The sequence below is a fragment of the Pseudochaenichthys georgianus genome, chromosome 10, assembly GCF_902827115.2.
Source record: "Pseudochaenichthys georgianus chromosome 10, fPseGeo1.2, whole genome shotgun sequence".
NCBI classification, from domain to species: domain Eukaryota; kingdom Metazoa; phylum Chordata; class Actinopteri; order Perciformes; family Channichthyidae; genus Pseudochaenichthys; species Pseudochaenichthys georgianus.
The window spans coordinates 14,465,255-14,481,491 of record NC_047512.1 but is presented as its reverse complement, the minus strand read 5'-3'; the positions used below and the strand labels follow the sequence as shown (position 1 = coordinate 14,481,491).

The following is a 16,237-nucleotide window of genomic DNA, read 5'->3' as shown; positions in this document are numbered from 1 at the left end:
CCAGTAGGTGTGAATCTAATGCATTTCCACGCAGCAAGGGCCCAGCTGTTTTCTCCTTATTTCTTTTATATACAGCTTGTCCCTGAGTGACATTGCCAATCCGGTTCATGGGGAAATAAAGAACCTCTCTTTTCAAACAATAATAGGTCCTTATGTATCCCACTCCGTCCCATTGTATATATGTCTGCATGCTGAGCTTAACCTGCCCATCACTCCACCTACCACTATGTTATTGTGTCCTACTTCCAGAGGCTGTTAAAATTGCTGGGAAAAGATGAAAAAAAGGATCAAATATAAGAGAGAAGGACCCATGCTGGTGCTTCTGCAACAAGATACAATATAATTTAAAACACATAGACTTGGCTGACACAAAGTGAACATGCCAAGCCACATTATATTAATTATGTAAGGCCACTCTTTTGAGGCAAAGCTGAGGTTCACAGACAGAGAGAAAGGAGTTCCTAAGTTATTGGTATGCAGTCAGGTCCTTGGGAGCTGGACACATTGACAGTCGCTGAAGAATTGTGTTTATTTCGGATGGCTTAAAGAAATAGAGCTTTTTAGGAGATCATTATCTAAAAGCAGAAACTATGACAAATGTCTCTTAGGGCAAATAAGATAATGGTTTCTTTTCCAGTATGTTTATGGGTTATAGATTGTTCAATCATAAATCTATTTTCCCACAGTAGTTCATGTTGGATTTTTGACTGTTGGGATGAAAACTCGGCTTCGCAAATAGGAATCTTGGCATTGGCAAAACATCATTTGTCATGGACCTCTCAATTTATAAGGGAAAGCTTAATGTCAATTATTGGGACATTGTGTTTTTTATCATCCAGTATAACATTGTCTTGACATTTCCGATTGTTAATTCACAACAATTAAAAGAGTAGGGATTTCCTGACCTATAGATTCAGTGTAGGAATGTCAAATTGTGCTTTTGGGTTTAGGTTTAAAACCAAATGACATAATTGATTCACCTGACATAAAGCAATGTTTTGTTCACCACAGTTTTACATCTGTTTACATCAGCAAACCGCACCTCCTCTACATCACAGCTCCCTGTAAAGCTTTCCTCTCCCGACAATCCCATTCATAGATGTAATTTAAGAGTCTGTTTCTGTTCCCCTTGCTTCTCCCAGACTCAAGGGTTTAGGAGCAAATTAGCTTGCTAGCTCGGTCAAGCTTAAACACAGAAACAAGGCGTTTTTGCCGGGGTATTTAAAGATGTCCTCTGCCGATGCATTGTTGAGGAAATGAGCCAAGCAGACAGAGGCAGGTAGGCAGGCGGTCTGAATGGCTGGCATGCTGGAGTGGGTCTGCAGCTGGCCTGCTGTGCAGAGTTCTGGGCTGCATTGTATTGTTGCTGTGGGCCTGGGGCGCCAAGACACAGGTTAATTTGTAGCCCATCATTAGAAGGGCAATTTGGACGCTGAGAATTGACAAGGGTGACATTTACTGTGTAATTAGAGCAAAGTATATCACATCACGGTACAACACAATACTTCTTCTACCTTCATCAACAAAAATGAGTTGTTATTTATTGCTGATGCAAACCATTAGAGCAACAAACTAAGTATTAAAGAGTCAACGATAGCCCAAATGATGTTACATGTTATCTATTGTAGATATTATCTAAAAAGTGTTGAATGTGGAAAGTATTACGAGGCAGAACAACCAACATAACTGGAACTGAATCAAAAACATTGAACAAATACACACTTCCTGAAACCTCTTTTCATTTGCATAACTTAAGTGTAAAGTGTACCAAGAAAAAATGATTAGATCTTTCATATATGCCCCTTTGAATGACATCTAACTCTTCTGTGGCTAGATTGGATCACAATAATGTATAGGCAACAACATATGCAGTTTGCGCCTTTGGTCTGTTATTACTTTTGTATCATATTGACCATGTAAAACACCTTTTTTCTTCAAGCTGGATCTGCAGTGTGATTAAACAGTTGGGATTTGTTCAAGCATGACAGCGGCCTTTCCAGAGGCTTTCGTGTTTAGTAAAGTTCAGCCTCATGCAGCCAGGCTTAGGTCTCTGTGTCTGGGTTAAATCCAGTCCAGAGTGCCTGTGGAGAAAGTTAAACAGTCACTGGCTCATGTTTAAAAACCAGTGCATGAATTATGGTCTAAAAACCTGCCCCTCCAAGCGTTGCATATGTGATGATAGAAGCCAACGGTAATGTTTCCACAGTCTGACTGAGAAACTGCGCCCTGTAGGAGCGAGTGATTGCAGGAGCAGGGCACAACAAGGTGAGGAAATCCTTTCTGCAAACATTGTTATATATTGTATTACTAGAAAGCAGACCACCCATGCACATCATCATGAAAAGCAGCTCACATCATTTCCACTACATCAAGCAGTCCATTGGCTAGCGGTCCTGCGTTTGAACAAAACAGTGCTCTGCGATGACATAGTGATTTATAAAACACCATAGCGATTGCTTTTTTCCTCCCGCTGCTGGTACACAGCTGTTAAACAGATGCTGTTTGTACCAATTTAGAAGCTAGTGCATTGTTTGTCAACACCAGTTTGGAGATGCATTCTTTATTCCAGGACCTGCTGCACAATGCACAGTCTGCATGGGCCAGCAGAGAGGGAGGGAATACATTCAGGGGAAGTAAACATTTGGCTTGAACTGCTGCTTACTTTTAAAACAGTTACTGACAAGAGCTTATAAAGAACAGCGACTGTAACACTTGCTCAACATTCAGTTAACTTGCCATTTGGTATCAGCTTTTGGGAGGACACAGAGAGGCCTGGTGGAAGTGACAAACTGTCAGACACTTTCTGCAGTGCTGCATGGATTAGACAGTGAATTTGTTCTTGATAACTTGACTGGTACTAATGCTCAGAAATAGAACCGGTGCCACATGAATCCCTGGCTTCACCAGCCGTATGACAGTACTAACAAGGCCGCCTAGTGAGCCTCATTTCCTTCACATTTAATATGTTACTGGAAGAGTAGAAGGAATTCTGTTCAGATAGGCAGAAGTGAGAGATTTTTGGGGGAAGGATTTATTTAATTAAAGCGATGTACGTGAGACAGCAGTACTGATGAGATGAAAGAGGACAGAAGGAGGGGAAGTATAAAGCATTGGCTTGTGCAGGGAGCTGCGAGGGATCAATCTGGGGGTGTCAGAGGGGGGATAGCTTGATGTGACTGAACCAGATGCTGTTGGGAGAAGGTGAGGACTCTGTGCTGTGTCGAGAATGATGGCTTGCGTGGCACACTAAGGGTGCCCCTCTACTGTTTGTAAAAACAAGACCATCACACTCCATCTTGCCGCTCCCGCAGGAGCCAGGCCTCCAGGCTGATTTATGGCCCACAGACTGAATTGGCTGGCTGGGATGACAGCAGAGCTCGGACTCTCCCCGGTGTGTAGTGTGGGAGACTGCTCGGCCAAGCCTCAGCCTCAGCTGGCCGGAGAACTGCCCTTTGCTGTAGTTAGGGCAGACTAGATGTTAAGCTCCATCCCCGGTGTTAGGATCAGGCGGGGCCGAGCGTGACGCGTCTCGAGCGTGCTTTGCAGTCAGAGCACCAACCATTCACAGTCATCCTATATTCTGCTGGTGCCATATTTTCTGCATTTTTCCTCCCCTGTGACTTCCATCAGCTTCTGCATCTCAGACTCCATCAAGACTCTGTAGTAACAATTTAGATTTAATCAACTGCCAGGATGGAAATTAATGTGGAGAGCAATTAGAAAGCAGCCATCTCAGTGTCAAAATAACACCAAGATGAGAGCAGAAAAGTAGGCGGCATTTTAGCAGCAAATGAAAGCTTTCTGTGCTCCACTCAGACATGGCTCCCAGGCTGTCCTCAGAAAGGGGCATCAGGACTCTGCTCACATGTATTTAACTGTCTGTACATCAAATCAGTCCTCGCACACAGCAATATAAACAGGCTTAAAGCAGTGTCGGGTTGCTGTTAGCTTTTTCAATCACCAGAACTCAATAATTGTCTTTCCAGACTCTAGACAATATATTTGATGGCTTTTTGATTGGGTTTAATATCAAGGACATTTAAGAAAGGACAGGAAAGCAGGGGAAATCAAAGGGATGCATTATAGTGCAGGCCCCAAGAAAACATCACAGTAATATCTACATTATTCTGTCTGGCTGTCTGCTAAGGAGTGCTTATTTTCATGTGACAAACTAAATCAGGACACTGATTGTTATTGCTACAAAAAAGATTCAGCATACAGAGGAAATACAAAAAAGTAATTTAAGTCAAAAGTGGCAGACACTCTTTGTAAAATGATTTATCATGCCACGCTGCTGTTCCAAATTCTTTTCAGGGTTCATGCTGCAGAACCGAACTGACTGAATTGTGTCATGCAGCATGTTGCCATCGCCTTTGTGGCTCCAGTTAAACCATGAAATAACAAATGAAGATTTGTCACCTGAATCTGTTCTCACTTCAGCTCAACCCCGTGTCTGGCCCTCCAATCCTGCCTTCTGTTTATTGTGGCTCCTTACAGACTCATTCTACAGGATTACATCATTGTTCTCAACCTTGAGGCTGTGTGCACTAATTTTGGAGGGAAAAGCGTCTGTGTTTTCCAAGCCCTGCTCCATGTGTTAGCCAGCCAGGACGCAACATAGCTGGCAAAAGCTCATAGAGCTTTTCGGGGAGTTGCCTCTTTCACTGAACACATACCTTCCCCTTTGTTTCTGGGGGTTTAAGTCTTTTGCTGATTCTTCTCTTTTTTGCTAAATTAGCAACAAACAAATAGCACCTCCAGCCGTAGGACATGAAGGGATCATTATATGCGGTGCACAGGGGTACATTGAGCAATGAGCTTGTCAGGTTATGGGATCCCCATGCTGAAGCTGAGGATCTGTCTGCTGTAATTTGAAGTCAAGACACTTTGATCTGATTGAGGGGAAGCGGCAGGCCTGAATCGGCTGCTGGCATGCTGCAGATGTGAGATGAAATGGCAGGGAGCATGTGGGGTTTTCTCCCTGTGCTGATGCAAAGTGATGCTATTCCAGGTGACTACAAACGCAACAACATGACCTGCATTATCAGGAGGATTTGGCTTCTGCATTTAAAGTGGCAGTATTTTTTTTTTTTTATTATTTAATGTGCTCCCCAGTGCCTTTATTCGTCGTTGGACCTTATTTCAGCAGTAAGTACAGTATATCTGATTTGATAGCAACACTTTGGTGTTTTTCTTCCTCTGCCTCCACTAACAATCTGTCTGTATTTCAATTGTGGAACACTTAAAAACCCAGGCAGCCTCCGCCTCCCGCTGGAGCTCCTTCAGTAATTAATAGGTATTAAATTGTGAATAGGAAATGTTCCAAATGACATCCTGCACCGTACTGTACTTTAAATCTGCTCCTGGAACTGATTGGCAAGCTTATTTTCCTGAACACTTTAAATACACATTCACAGCAGGAGGTGCCTTCACTATCTTCTATTCTCCACTTGTAGACTTCCAAAGTACTGCGGTAAAATCCATTAATTCATCTCCAACCATTACAGTTTATGGAATAGGAGGAGATTGTATTTGTAAGAGGTCGATGGCCCGTCACTTTTTTTATTTAAATGTTTTTCTCTTCCATTTTTTGTGAGCCTTTTCGAGCAACATCTGCGTTTTATGAAGCTCTAAGGAGAAGCAGGATGTGTCAGTGTTAATGGCACTTGCCTTTCTTAACAATGTCATTTACAACCCAGTTGCTCTCCCATAGACCCCTAAAGCAAAGAGAGAAATGCCATTCACTGCATATGCATGCACTGCAGTGTAGCGGGCATACAACTTGTGTATTTTCCCTTCTGCCTTGAGGCTTTTCATGCTTTAGGAAGTGCTCTGGGCTGTAGAAAAAGAAAAGAAATGTGAGAAAATTGCATTCATAACCAAGATGCTTGCAAATCTTTAATCAGCAGAGAAAAATATCTGCTTTGTCTAACAAGATTTGTAGAACACTTTCAGAGTGTAGAGAAGGGATTGTGTAAAAGTCTACAAGTTTTTTCAATGTCAGAAAATACATTATATATTATTTCTAAATATACTTAACATTGCTGAAATTAATCTCATCTTTATTCTTAGCAATTTGACAATAAAAGTGCATTAAGATCAAAATGCAGCTGATGACAAATCATACATCAGTTTAAAAAAAGGACATGGGATTTTAAAGGGATTTAAAATAACATCGCCACAGGTTTTATATTTCTTTGTATTCATCGCCTCCATTATGTTTCCTGGTACCTGGTAAAGACTCTCGAAAAGACTTTTGATTACCTTATTACATTCTGATTGGATCCCTTCTCTTTAAACAAAACCCCCAGCTTCATGCCTTTTGTCTCCTTGATTGCCGCCGGTGCAGTCCCTCGGACTAATCAGCGCTCATGCAAATGTACATGCATACCGGAGTGGAAAACACATTAAATTAGCTCATTCTTACTGTTTGGCCTCGTAAAATTATTCTAACTGTATAGATATTTTATGAAACTGCCTTTTTATTCCAGTGTGGATAATGTGAACGATAGTGTTGCATGATATGTCATATAGTTTACACAGAAGTATTTCCTATTAGTTGTTAATTGGGGTGTAATTTTAGGTTATATTTGAGAGGCTCGTAACAATGCTGTCCCTTGTAAGGAGGAGGATGTCTGTATTTATTCAATTATCAATTCTGTGCCGTCTCTGCCTCACTATAACACATTCTTGTAGACATTGGTCACTCATGGTCTGTAATTTTGTACGCTGATGTTCATGTTTCAGCCTTCAGGCATGGTGATTCCTCCAGAATACCACTTGCCATATTTGGGTTCAAACAGCCCATGATCCCCTTTACTCATGCATGCAATCATTTAGTCACCATGTTATCTGTCTGTCTCATAAGATTATACTTTATGAGAGACGGCTCTGGCATATCTGCCCCTGAAAAGCCTGTCTCCAATCTTTAAATATCGATCCCCAGGGTCTAAGCAGAGGTGCCTCTCATGAGTGCAGGAAAGAAGGGAGAAAAACAGATCATTAGTGATTTTAATTAGGTGATCTGTCAAGCTGCGATTGCCAGATGTAAGCGTATGCATTTGGGTCGATGGCAATCCCTCTCACAATCCCCTCTTGTCACCTTGGGCCTCTGGAACGGAGGATGGCTCTTACTAGAAGTGAAACAAGCAGTAGGGGAGCAAAGAAATGTGTCATTGCGCATCTGTGTGGCAGGTTCTTTCTCAAAATTGGAGCAGGTGGAAACACAACAACGCAGTGGCAAAGATACATTTTGGACTTGTTAGGTTTTCTGGGGCTGAATAATTTTGAAAGTGTGTACTATATATCGTGTTTATAGATTCCTCCCACCAAGCTCTTTCAGGATGAACAGTGTATGTACAGTATGTGAATTAAAAACAAACATGAAAACTTAATTAAAGAACTTCAGTTTGAGTACCGTAACATGACACTTTTGTGGTCGTTGTAATGATGTTAAAACTGTATTGAAAGTCATTTCCCTCCATCACAACAAAGTACGATAGAGCGCCGCTATAAAGACTCAGGCAAATGTTTTTTTCACTCCAGCGTTAAACATCATTACATATTTATAACTCGGCGCCAGATGACAGAGACAGAGAGGAAGAGAGATGAACCAGGCAACATCACCGCAGCTCGTCTGGTGTCTCTCTCTGCGAGATATCTGATTGCATTGTTTAAACCTGCCTTTCATCTAGTGTTGCTACAGAAAACCCAATTATACAAGAGTTGCAAATGGACTTTTGATTTAACAATACATAATTTAATTGGCATATTAGAAGTACCCTAAACATCCAGCTCCAGTTATCAGCGAGCGGCATTACCGGGTATACAGTCCTGAGCAGATGCTCAAATGCATTGCAAGTGAAAGCTAATCATTCCTGAATATTTTACTTTTTTAATTAAAACAAAATGCAGCATTGGTTTTCATTTATGTGTTCTATTATTTCATGACAGAAATGAAATCAAATAAAAGCCTCATGGTAGAAAACTCTGAGGGCATATGAGTACAGAAAAAAAGGCTGGTTTTCAGACAAATCTAATATTAATGTTCTTTCTCCCTTTTGTGTCTCTACAGATCCCAGCGAAGGCTTCCACTGCCAGGACGAATGTCGCATCCTTGGCCACTCGGATCGCTGCTGGATGCCCCGTGTCCCGGCGCGTGTCAAGTCACCGGAGCACGGCCGTAATGTCATCGCTTTGTCTATCGAAGCCACCACAGTGGATGTGCCCCACTACGAGGACGGCACCATCAAGAGGACTTTTGCCACCTTCGGCAAGGATGGGCCTGAGGACGTGGAAAGGGGAGAGTTAAAGGGAAAGCGGACTCAGGAGTCTCAGGTGTGCAGCCCCAAGGCCAATGGAGGGGCTGTTCGTGAAGCTGGCAACGGGCGTGAGGCATCCAGCCCCATCACTTCCCCTGTGCACCTGAAGAGCCCATTGTCCAAGCCGTCATCTGCCTACAACACGCTGAAATGCCGCGACGCAGAGCGAATCGCCAACCACAGCCTGCTGCGGCAGCCGGAGGGGAAGGACAGTGAGCCAGCTGTCAGGGAGATCAACACGCTTCTCCACGATGGCCGAGACAAGGAGTCCCCCAGCAGCAAGCGCCTGAAGGACATTGTGCTTTAGCGACCTACTCTATGACACACACCAACACTCATGCACATGCCGTGTAAACTCACATATATGTACCCCGCAATAGCTGTGTGTACACAGAAGAAAGTCAGGCTGTGGAAGTAGAGAGACACATCCATTTGCAGTATGCAAAATTCACAAGCCAGCTCCTGCTAAGGATGATGAACTGTAGTATGATGCAGCTAGTTGTGTGCTCAATCTGAGATAGTGGACGTGGCTTTGTTGTAGTCGCAGTACTTTTTCCTTGTTTGCTTTTTGTTCAGTTTTTCGTATATCAGTCTGCACTGAGTGGACAGGCAGGTTACTGTTGACTGCATGGACATGGACATGGCCAGTGGACCTCTGAAGCGCTTGCGCCAAAACAGGACCCTGCGTGTTTGGACACCTGAGGTGCCGATTCATAAGTACAGTTATGCCTTTTGAACTACTTTTGTATCACAAACTGATATTTGCCTTTTTTGGTTTTTGCAGTTTGTTCTAGCTGCCAACATCGCTCTTTGTTCCTTTGTATAGTGAGCTCAATCGATGTAATAAACGACATTCACAGGATTCATCTAAAAATATTCTCAATTTACTTCTTCAACAGTTTTCAGTGTGTTCAGGGGAAGGAAAGAGAGGCCTCCTGGTCTCATTTGCCACTTTCCCTGACTAATAAGAGAAACGTTCTCTGCCTATTCCCGAGGACATCCCAGTGTCATCAGACTGAGGTCTTTACAGTATTTATATTTTATCAAGGATGGAGCTAAATGAACTCTCGCTATCTGCCCAGCCGCTCTGAACACTGGAAGTGGGACAGACAGATCATTGTGTTCAAATTGAGTTGTATGAAAAAAAGACTTACTGCTTTTGAAATCTCCTGTGCCCAATCTTGATTGTAGCCAGTGGAGCACAAATTAGACCTTTGTGCTCTGGTCTTGTACTTTTTTTGACTTTTGACTATGGGGCTAGGATAGAAGGGATCGTCACTCATGTCTTGCTATGTGAAACTCTCTATAGGGTTTACTATTATCATTTTTAATAACCTGTTGTTATGTGACAATCCCTTTAATGTTTTGTTTCAAGAGAAAAAAACAAATAAACATTGGTGTTCAACTGAAGCTACAGTAGCGTTTGTTACACAAACACAAAAATAAAAAAAAACATATATGCCAAAATATATTTTATAAATAATTTAAAAATGTATAATGAGAATATTTAATGCTGTGTAGTTATTTTATGAGTAAGTTATACTTGAAATTAACTTGCTTTTGTTCATTTTGTCTTTTGCTTTTATATTGAATCTGATATTTTTTTCTTTTTCAAAATGAACTTGGATTATTTTTGTTTACTGTGTGACCCCTGGCAACTGTTGCAGTCTACCTTGTTGTAAAGAGTTTCTTATTGGTCAGTTCTTGTGCCATCAAGTTTCTGTGTGGGCTACTAGAAAAAGTAAAAAGACAAAAAAAAGCGATATCAGCACCAACATTAGTGTTTCAGTTCAATGAGCTTAGAGTGAGATAGCAAAAGAAACCAAAAAAGATACAAACAAAACCATAAAATGGCCGGATGTTTCTTATCTTAGAATCTACTGAGGAGAGAAACAGCACCCAGTGTTCTCCAAGCTGGTAACAGGGTTCCACCTATTTTATCTGTTTAATGAGTCCCCTTTCCTATTGGGCCCAATCAAGTTCAAACGAGACTTTTTAAGCCTCAACTGAGGGCATTTGGAAGCAAAGACTAGCTGTGCTCAGCACTGCTATCACCCATGCCATCTGTGTTCAGTTGATCTCAAAGATAAGGTTAAGAACAGAGTGGTATAAACAGGGCACTCCCTCCTACGAGCATCACACAACAGACTGGGTGGAATCATGTTTGATCAAACTAAGGTCTTGGAAGAACCGTGTTGCACATCAGCAATGTGGTTTTATGTTGCTTTGCAGTAAACTATGTACAATGTGGAAAAATATGAATGAAAATGGACAAATTGCATACAACAAACTAGATCTTGTAGCTGAATGTTTTGCTGGTCTCACCCATGGCTTCTGGCAACATGAAAATCGGAATAATCACTGAATGTATACAGCAGCTTATAATTAAACTATTAAATGTTCCCTGATTGTTTCCTCGTCTTTACTCACCACACGTAAATTATAAAGTTTTACTCATATTTTGTGTGCAGAATTATAAATCTATCGATCAATCATTCAAAGTTAATGTAAACAGCCTAATATCACACATTTTACATTTGTCTCAGGGGGCTTTACAGTTTGTACAAATAAACTACACACTCTGTCCTTAGACCGCCACATCAGACAAGGAAAAACTCCCTCAATTAATTGGGGGGGAAAGGAAGAAACCTCGGAGAGAGCAACAGATGACCCAGGATGGACAGACTCGCTATACAGTAGGTGTCGTGTGAATAATAATAATAATACCCAAGGTCCCATGTCATGCTTTTCTGGTTATTACCCGTCCCCTTGTGTGTTATGTAGCTTTTTATGCATGTAAACGGTCTGGAGAGTCAAAAACCCTCAAAGTACAACCCGTAGCGAGTAAAACTCTAACACAGAAAATACCTCTCTATGCTTCCCCAGAACGGAGATTTCTCTTTTTCCATTGTTTACTTCTTGGGTATAGTGACGTATTTGGGTATAGTGACGTAACGTTACGTCTGCGGAGCCATTACGTTTGGACCAATCCGTTTGGAGCTCCAACAAGCCGTTTATGACAGAGAGTGAATACACATACTATACAGAGATGCTGTATGAGAAACCAATGTGAGTTAGGAAAATTGCACAATATAAAAATATTCTAGTATACCTCAACAGTGGAATTATGATCAGTATAAATGGCCATGACATGGGACCTTTAAAGGATAACAATTATTTTTATTTATTTAAGGGCCCCACACTCCTCTGCAGCAATGCATCTTATTCTATAAAAAAACATTATATATTTGTTGTGTCTGTCCTGTGACAAGCAGGTGATTTTCATAATATTAGAAAAACAGTGTGATGCATTTTACATTTGATATATTGGGGTTTTTAATAGTCTATTTGGCTTATGTAGACCTATGCTACGTGTTTATTTTCTTTATTAATTCAAGAACATCATAAATATTTCGTACAAAAGAAGTTGACATCAGAGGTAAACTATTTGTTAAGTTTGCTACGAGACAAGCCAAACGTCATCGCCAGCCAGGTGAGAAGTACTAGCCAATCAGAGGTAGAGGAGGGCGGGTCATGCCTTCATCTTAATTAACTCGTAATCTCGCGTTGCTGCATTGTAAACAAAACGGATGAAAAAGACTTCCTGCTCTGCTCAGGTAGACATTCCTCCAACACATCCTTACATAGAAAAAAGTGTAATTTCTGCTACTCAAATGTCCTGAATTTAGAACTGAAAACCTTTTGCAAAACGTTTGTTCAGTATTAGCAGCAACACCATCAGACTCTGGTTTGGAACCAGTGGTTTGGAAAGAGGAAGCCAGCTAAGCTAATAAGCTACTACTCGGAATATATAGGAAAGTTAGCCTAGTTGATAACATTGTAACTGATTTCAATTAGCTTAACTTTTTTTTTATGTCAGCATGCAGGGCCGGCTCTAGACAATTTGCTGCCCTAGGCGAGATTTTAGCTGGTGAGAATCGTACAATAGAAAAGATAAAGATCAATAGAGTATCCAAGGAATACACAATAGAATGGGGGATGGACGTCACATCCTCTATGGGGGTCCGGGGGTATGCCCCCCCGGGAAGAAATGTTTGAACATTTTAAAGTAAAATGCTTCAATCTGGTGCACTTTGAGCACACATTACTAGAGACTAGATCTAGTGGGTACAACTCTAAACACCCATATGAAAAATATCGGTTTACATTTTAATAATCAAATAAGTATGTGAACATAACAAATAACCTACCATAGCCAATAACAAATAAATGTAACTTATTTTATTTTTGTTGTTATTTTACAGTTAAAGGTGGGGTAGGTAAGTTTCAGAAACCGGCTCGAGATACACTTTTTGTTATATTCCATGGAATGCTCTTAACATCCCGATAGCAATGAATATCTTAAGTGCTTTGACAAAAAATCCATAAAAAAAAATGTCATCTGTAGAAGCCGTAATACTGTAAAAAGTACAACCAATCCAAATCGGATTGGATGGCCTACCTGCCTGTCAGCCTTCCATCGGGGCACAAACTTATCTCGTGCCCTCATTGGTCATGTGCGCGTTCGTGTGTGTTGGAGGAGGGGCTCTATAAGGAAGTGGCAGATTTTCTCCGGTTGTGTATTTTCAAATTCTAGCGATCTCGAGCCGGTTTCTCAAACTTACCTACCCCACCTTTAACATTTATTTATTCATGGATATTTTTTTATCTCTCGAGTTTTAAACGATATTTTTAGTTTACTGTCCTATAGTATACATTGAAATTATTTCAAACCTGTTTATCCCAATAATTATAAAGGAGTGCCTTGGAGATATGTGTTTACATAAATTGTGATCAAATTGAGACCCACTGAGATAACTTAGACTAAAGTAAACTATCTAAACACTCAGAGAGTCCTTTACCTCACTGAGCCTCTCAGTCTGAGAGGAGAGCTCTCCTCCACATTATTGTAGAAACATCTTCTTATTATATCCGTTAGAGCAGCTAGCACCGGATTCTAATAACAACAACGCCGGTACTGGTGCGCCCTCTCTCTCTCTCTCCCTCTCTCCCTTGCTCGCTCCCACGCTTACTCACATTTTGGCTGTGAGCTGCGGGCGCCTGATAAGCCAACATCCCCCACTTTCATCACTTACAGAGCCCATCGTACAGGGCAAATGAAAAGTGTAACCGGGATGAAAAGGGTGTTACATTTACTTAATTATGAATATTGTTACATCAAGGCCAAAAATTAGGATGAGCCCCAACGGTCAACAATGTTTGTTTCCCTTCCAGAGCTGCCAGCGCAGCGCCTCCCCAGATCTGGCGCCCTAGGCGAACATCTATAACGCCAGTGGTACGGGCCGGCCCTGTCAGCGTATCCATTGGCAGGTAAGTGTTCATCCCACTCTATAAAGAAGACACGGCTAGCTAGTGTTTAATGTATTTTTTACTGCCAAAACCCACACTACCATTAGTCCTGTATTCTTAGCATTCAGTGTGTCACATGATTTGAATCAGGACCATTATGAACTGATGTGAGTTATGGAGTAACATTCTTCACAAAAACATGGGACTAAGCAATGGTCCACCAAGCTGGTCTGCTGCCTGTGTGGCCCCTTAGTGTATACTGTATAAGTACCCATTCAAATTGAAGGAATCCTTTTTTTAGTGCCTACCCGCACCAATCTGCTACGGCAGAAAAATTAATCAAACTGAAAATTCTCCTTTTGGTTGGCTACTATACAATTACACTAGTACCAAACGATTACACGAGCCAGAATAAAAAACAATGTACTTACTGTATGTACTGATTCAAGCTGTTAACTCCAGAACCTGTTCATATTTGTTAAAATGACCATTGACCAACTTGAATAATTTATAAAGCAGAAATGGATGTGAGTGCACACATGAAGTTCTCAATTTTGAACTATATTTAGATCTGCCATAATACATTTACAATCTGTTATTTAATGTGAGTCTCTGAGAACTGTTGTTGAAAGCAGCCTGATAACACATGGAGTGATGTCTCTTCTATTTGTCATGATAAAATGGAAATTAACAGTTTGAGTCGAAGCTGGCTCCAACTCTGCATTAATATTCAATGCATTCACTGTTGCTCTTTCCCATTATTTCCAAAGCAGACCTTTGGGAATGGTCCAACAAGTGAGGTGAGTGTGCGCTAATGTCTGTTTCTGATGGTAGTGCTCTTTTCATTTGCTAGAGTGGGTCACATATGCCATTTTTGAGACATTTAACATCTCCAAATGTGTCTCAAAACAGTACAATGCAGACGCTGATCAGGAACATGTAGCCTGTCATTGAGACTCACATTCAGCTGGTGGTTAATGTGTTTTCACAGAATGATGTCATTAAAAACAAGATCCTGCTTGAAATATTGATGTTTTTGTCGACTTTGAGTTGAAGGGTCTAAAAGCTATGAAATAAGTTGAAAGGCAAGATGGAGCCTAATTCTTCCTCTGCCAGTCTTCAACAGTTGCTATTGCATTTTCACTCAATAAGGGCTCCACTTTTCACCTATCCCATACACAGCAGATCTCAGTCTTGAGTACGTTTGTATGGATTTATGAGGAAAAGCACAGAGTAGATGTCGAGCAGGACACATTCCAGAGAAGAAGGGGAAATGAGCGAGGGGGAAACACACAGCTGCCCTCTATGATAAGAAAAGGAGGTTGGCTTCATTTCTATAATTAATTTGCCATTCCCTCTATACCCTCTGGTGGAGCCAACATGAAAGCTGGTCTGAAAGAGCGCTCGCTAACACATCCATTAGTCTATAAGGAGGATCTTGTTTCTTCCAGCTAAGTTCCTTTCTCATGGGCAATACCACTATTCTGCCTCACTCACACGAGTTACTCATACGAGTTCAGTAGTGTTCAGACTCCTGGGTCTCCATAACAAACTTGCTAAAGGTACTACCTCCAACTGAAGGGTAGAATATGCATATTTAAGAAGCCAGTCTCATAATCATTGACCTGAAAAACGGACTTATTAGCATAACATTGCAGTAATTATTTCAAACCTTTATGTAAAGAACTTTGTCTTCAATATCAACAATATTCCCCAGGGTCAAACCCTATTTGCAATGCAGGAACACTATTTGTAAATCCCCCAAATAGTGCTTGTCCACGCATTTGAATTACTCCTGATTCTTGGCGGTCATGGAGAATATTCTCCATTACGGGCAAGATTTATATCAAAGGTTACCAGGACACACATCCTATTAATGTTTCAATTATCATTTTGCAAAACGGTGAGAGGGGGAATCAGAGAACAATTAAAATGATTTATTTCTGACAGAGACATGCATTTGAAAAAGAGCAGGAGGAGAGCCTGCAGCCTCGCATTCCTTCAATACAAAATAGTTTGTTGCCAGTTCTTTTGAGTGAGACCCCCCTGCGACCAACCCCCAATCAGGCACACTGATCTCTGTCGCTCTAGTGACCTCATTCTATCAAAAGGGCTTGCAGCTGCTCCTGCCTCATTATGGACAGCTCCTTTTCAAGAACCTCTGGTGGAGCTTTAGCATGGGATGAGATGGCAGTCATGTTTGATACAGTCAAGTAACATAAAGGTCCTGCTGTTTTGTTGCATTCCTTGACCATCAGACTTTTAACTATGATTTTAAGGATGATTAAAAAAAAAAAAATACATTCTGTTGCTATAGAATAAGGGGGAATTGGTTGTATCTGTTATTTTGATGTGGCAAGAAAGCCTAATGGCACCATGTGAGATTGTTTATTCCAATGACGGTTCCCCAAAATACAGTGTTTGCAAATAATGACTGTCTCTCCTGTCCAGTGCAGTTTGACTGGTTTATCATTTTATTTCAAGCATGCAAATGAGACACTTGACTCCACTGGTCAAGACTTCAGAGTCACGATGTGGAGAAGCTCGGTCAAACATGAAAAATGAAGCTTTCACTTTTGACAGCTCCTTATAACTTAAAATACTAA

General features: G+C 41.1%; 1 protein-coding gene across 7 annotated transcripts in view; it reads left to right on the top strand.

Annotated features, from left to right (window-relative positions):
- Positions 1–10,723, top strand: part of pcdh19 (protocadherin 19) — a 58,324-nt gene extending 47,601 nt beyond the window's left edge. For all 7 annotated transcript variants that reach the window (XM_034093458.1, XM_034093455.1, XM_071204609.1 and 4 more), the window contains exon 5: positions 8,075–10,723. In XM_034093458.1, the coding sequence (XP_033949349.1) occupies positions 8,075–8,628 (554 nt within the window). In that variant the 3' untranslated portion in view covers positions 8,629–10,723. The remainder of the gene's footprint in view (positions 1–8,074) is intronic.
- The last annotated feature ends 5,514 nt before the right edge of the window (positions 10,724–16,237 follow it).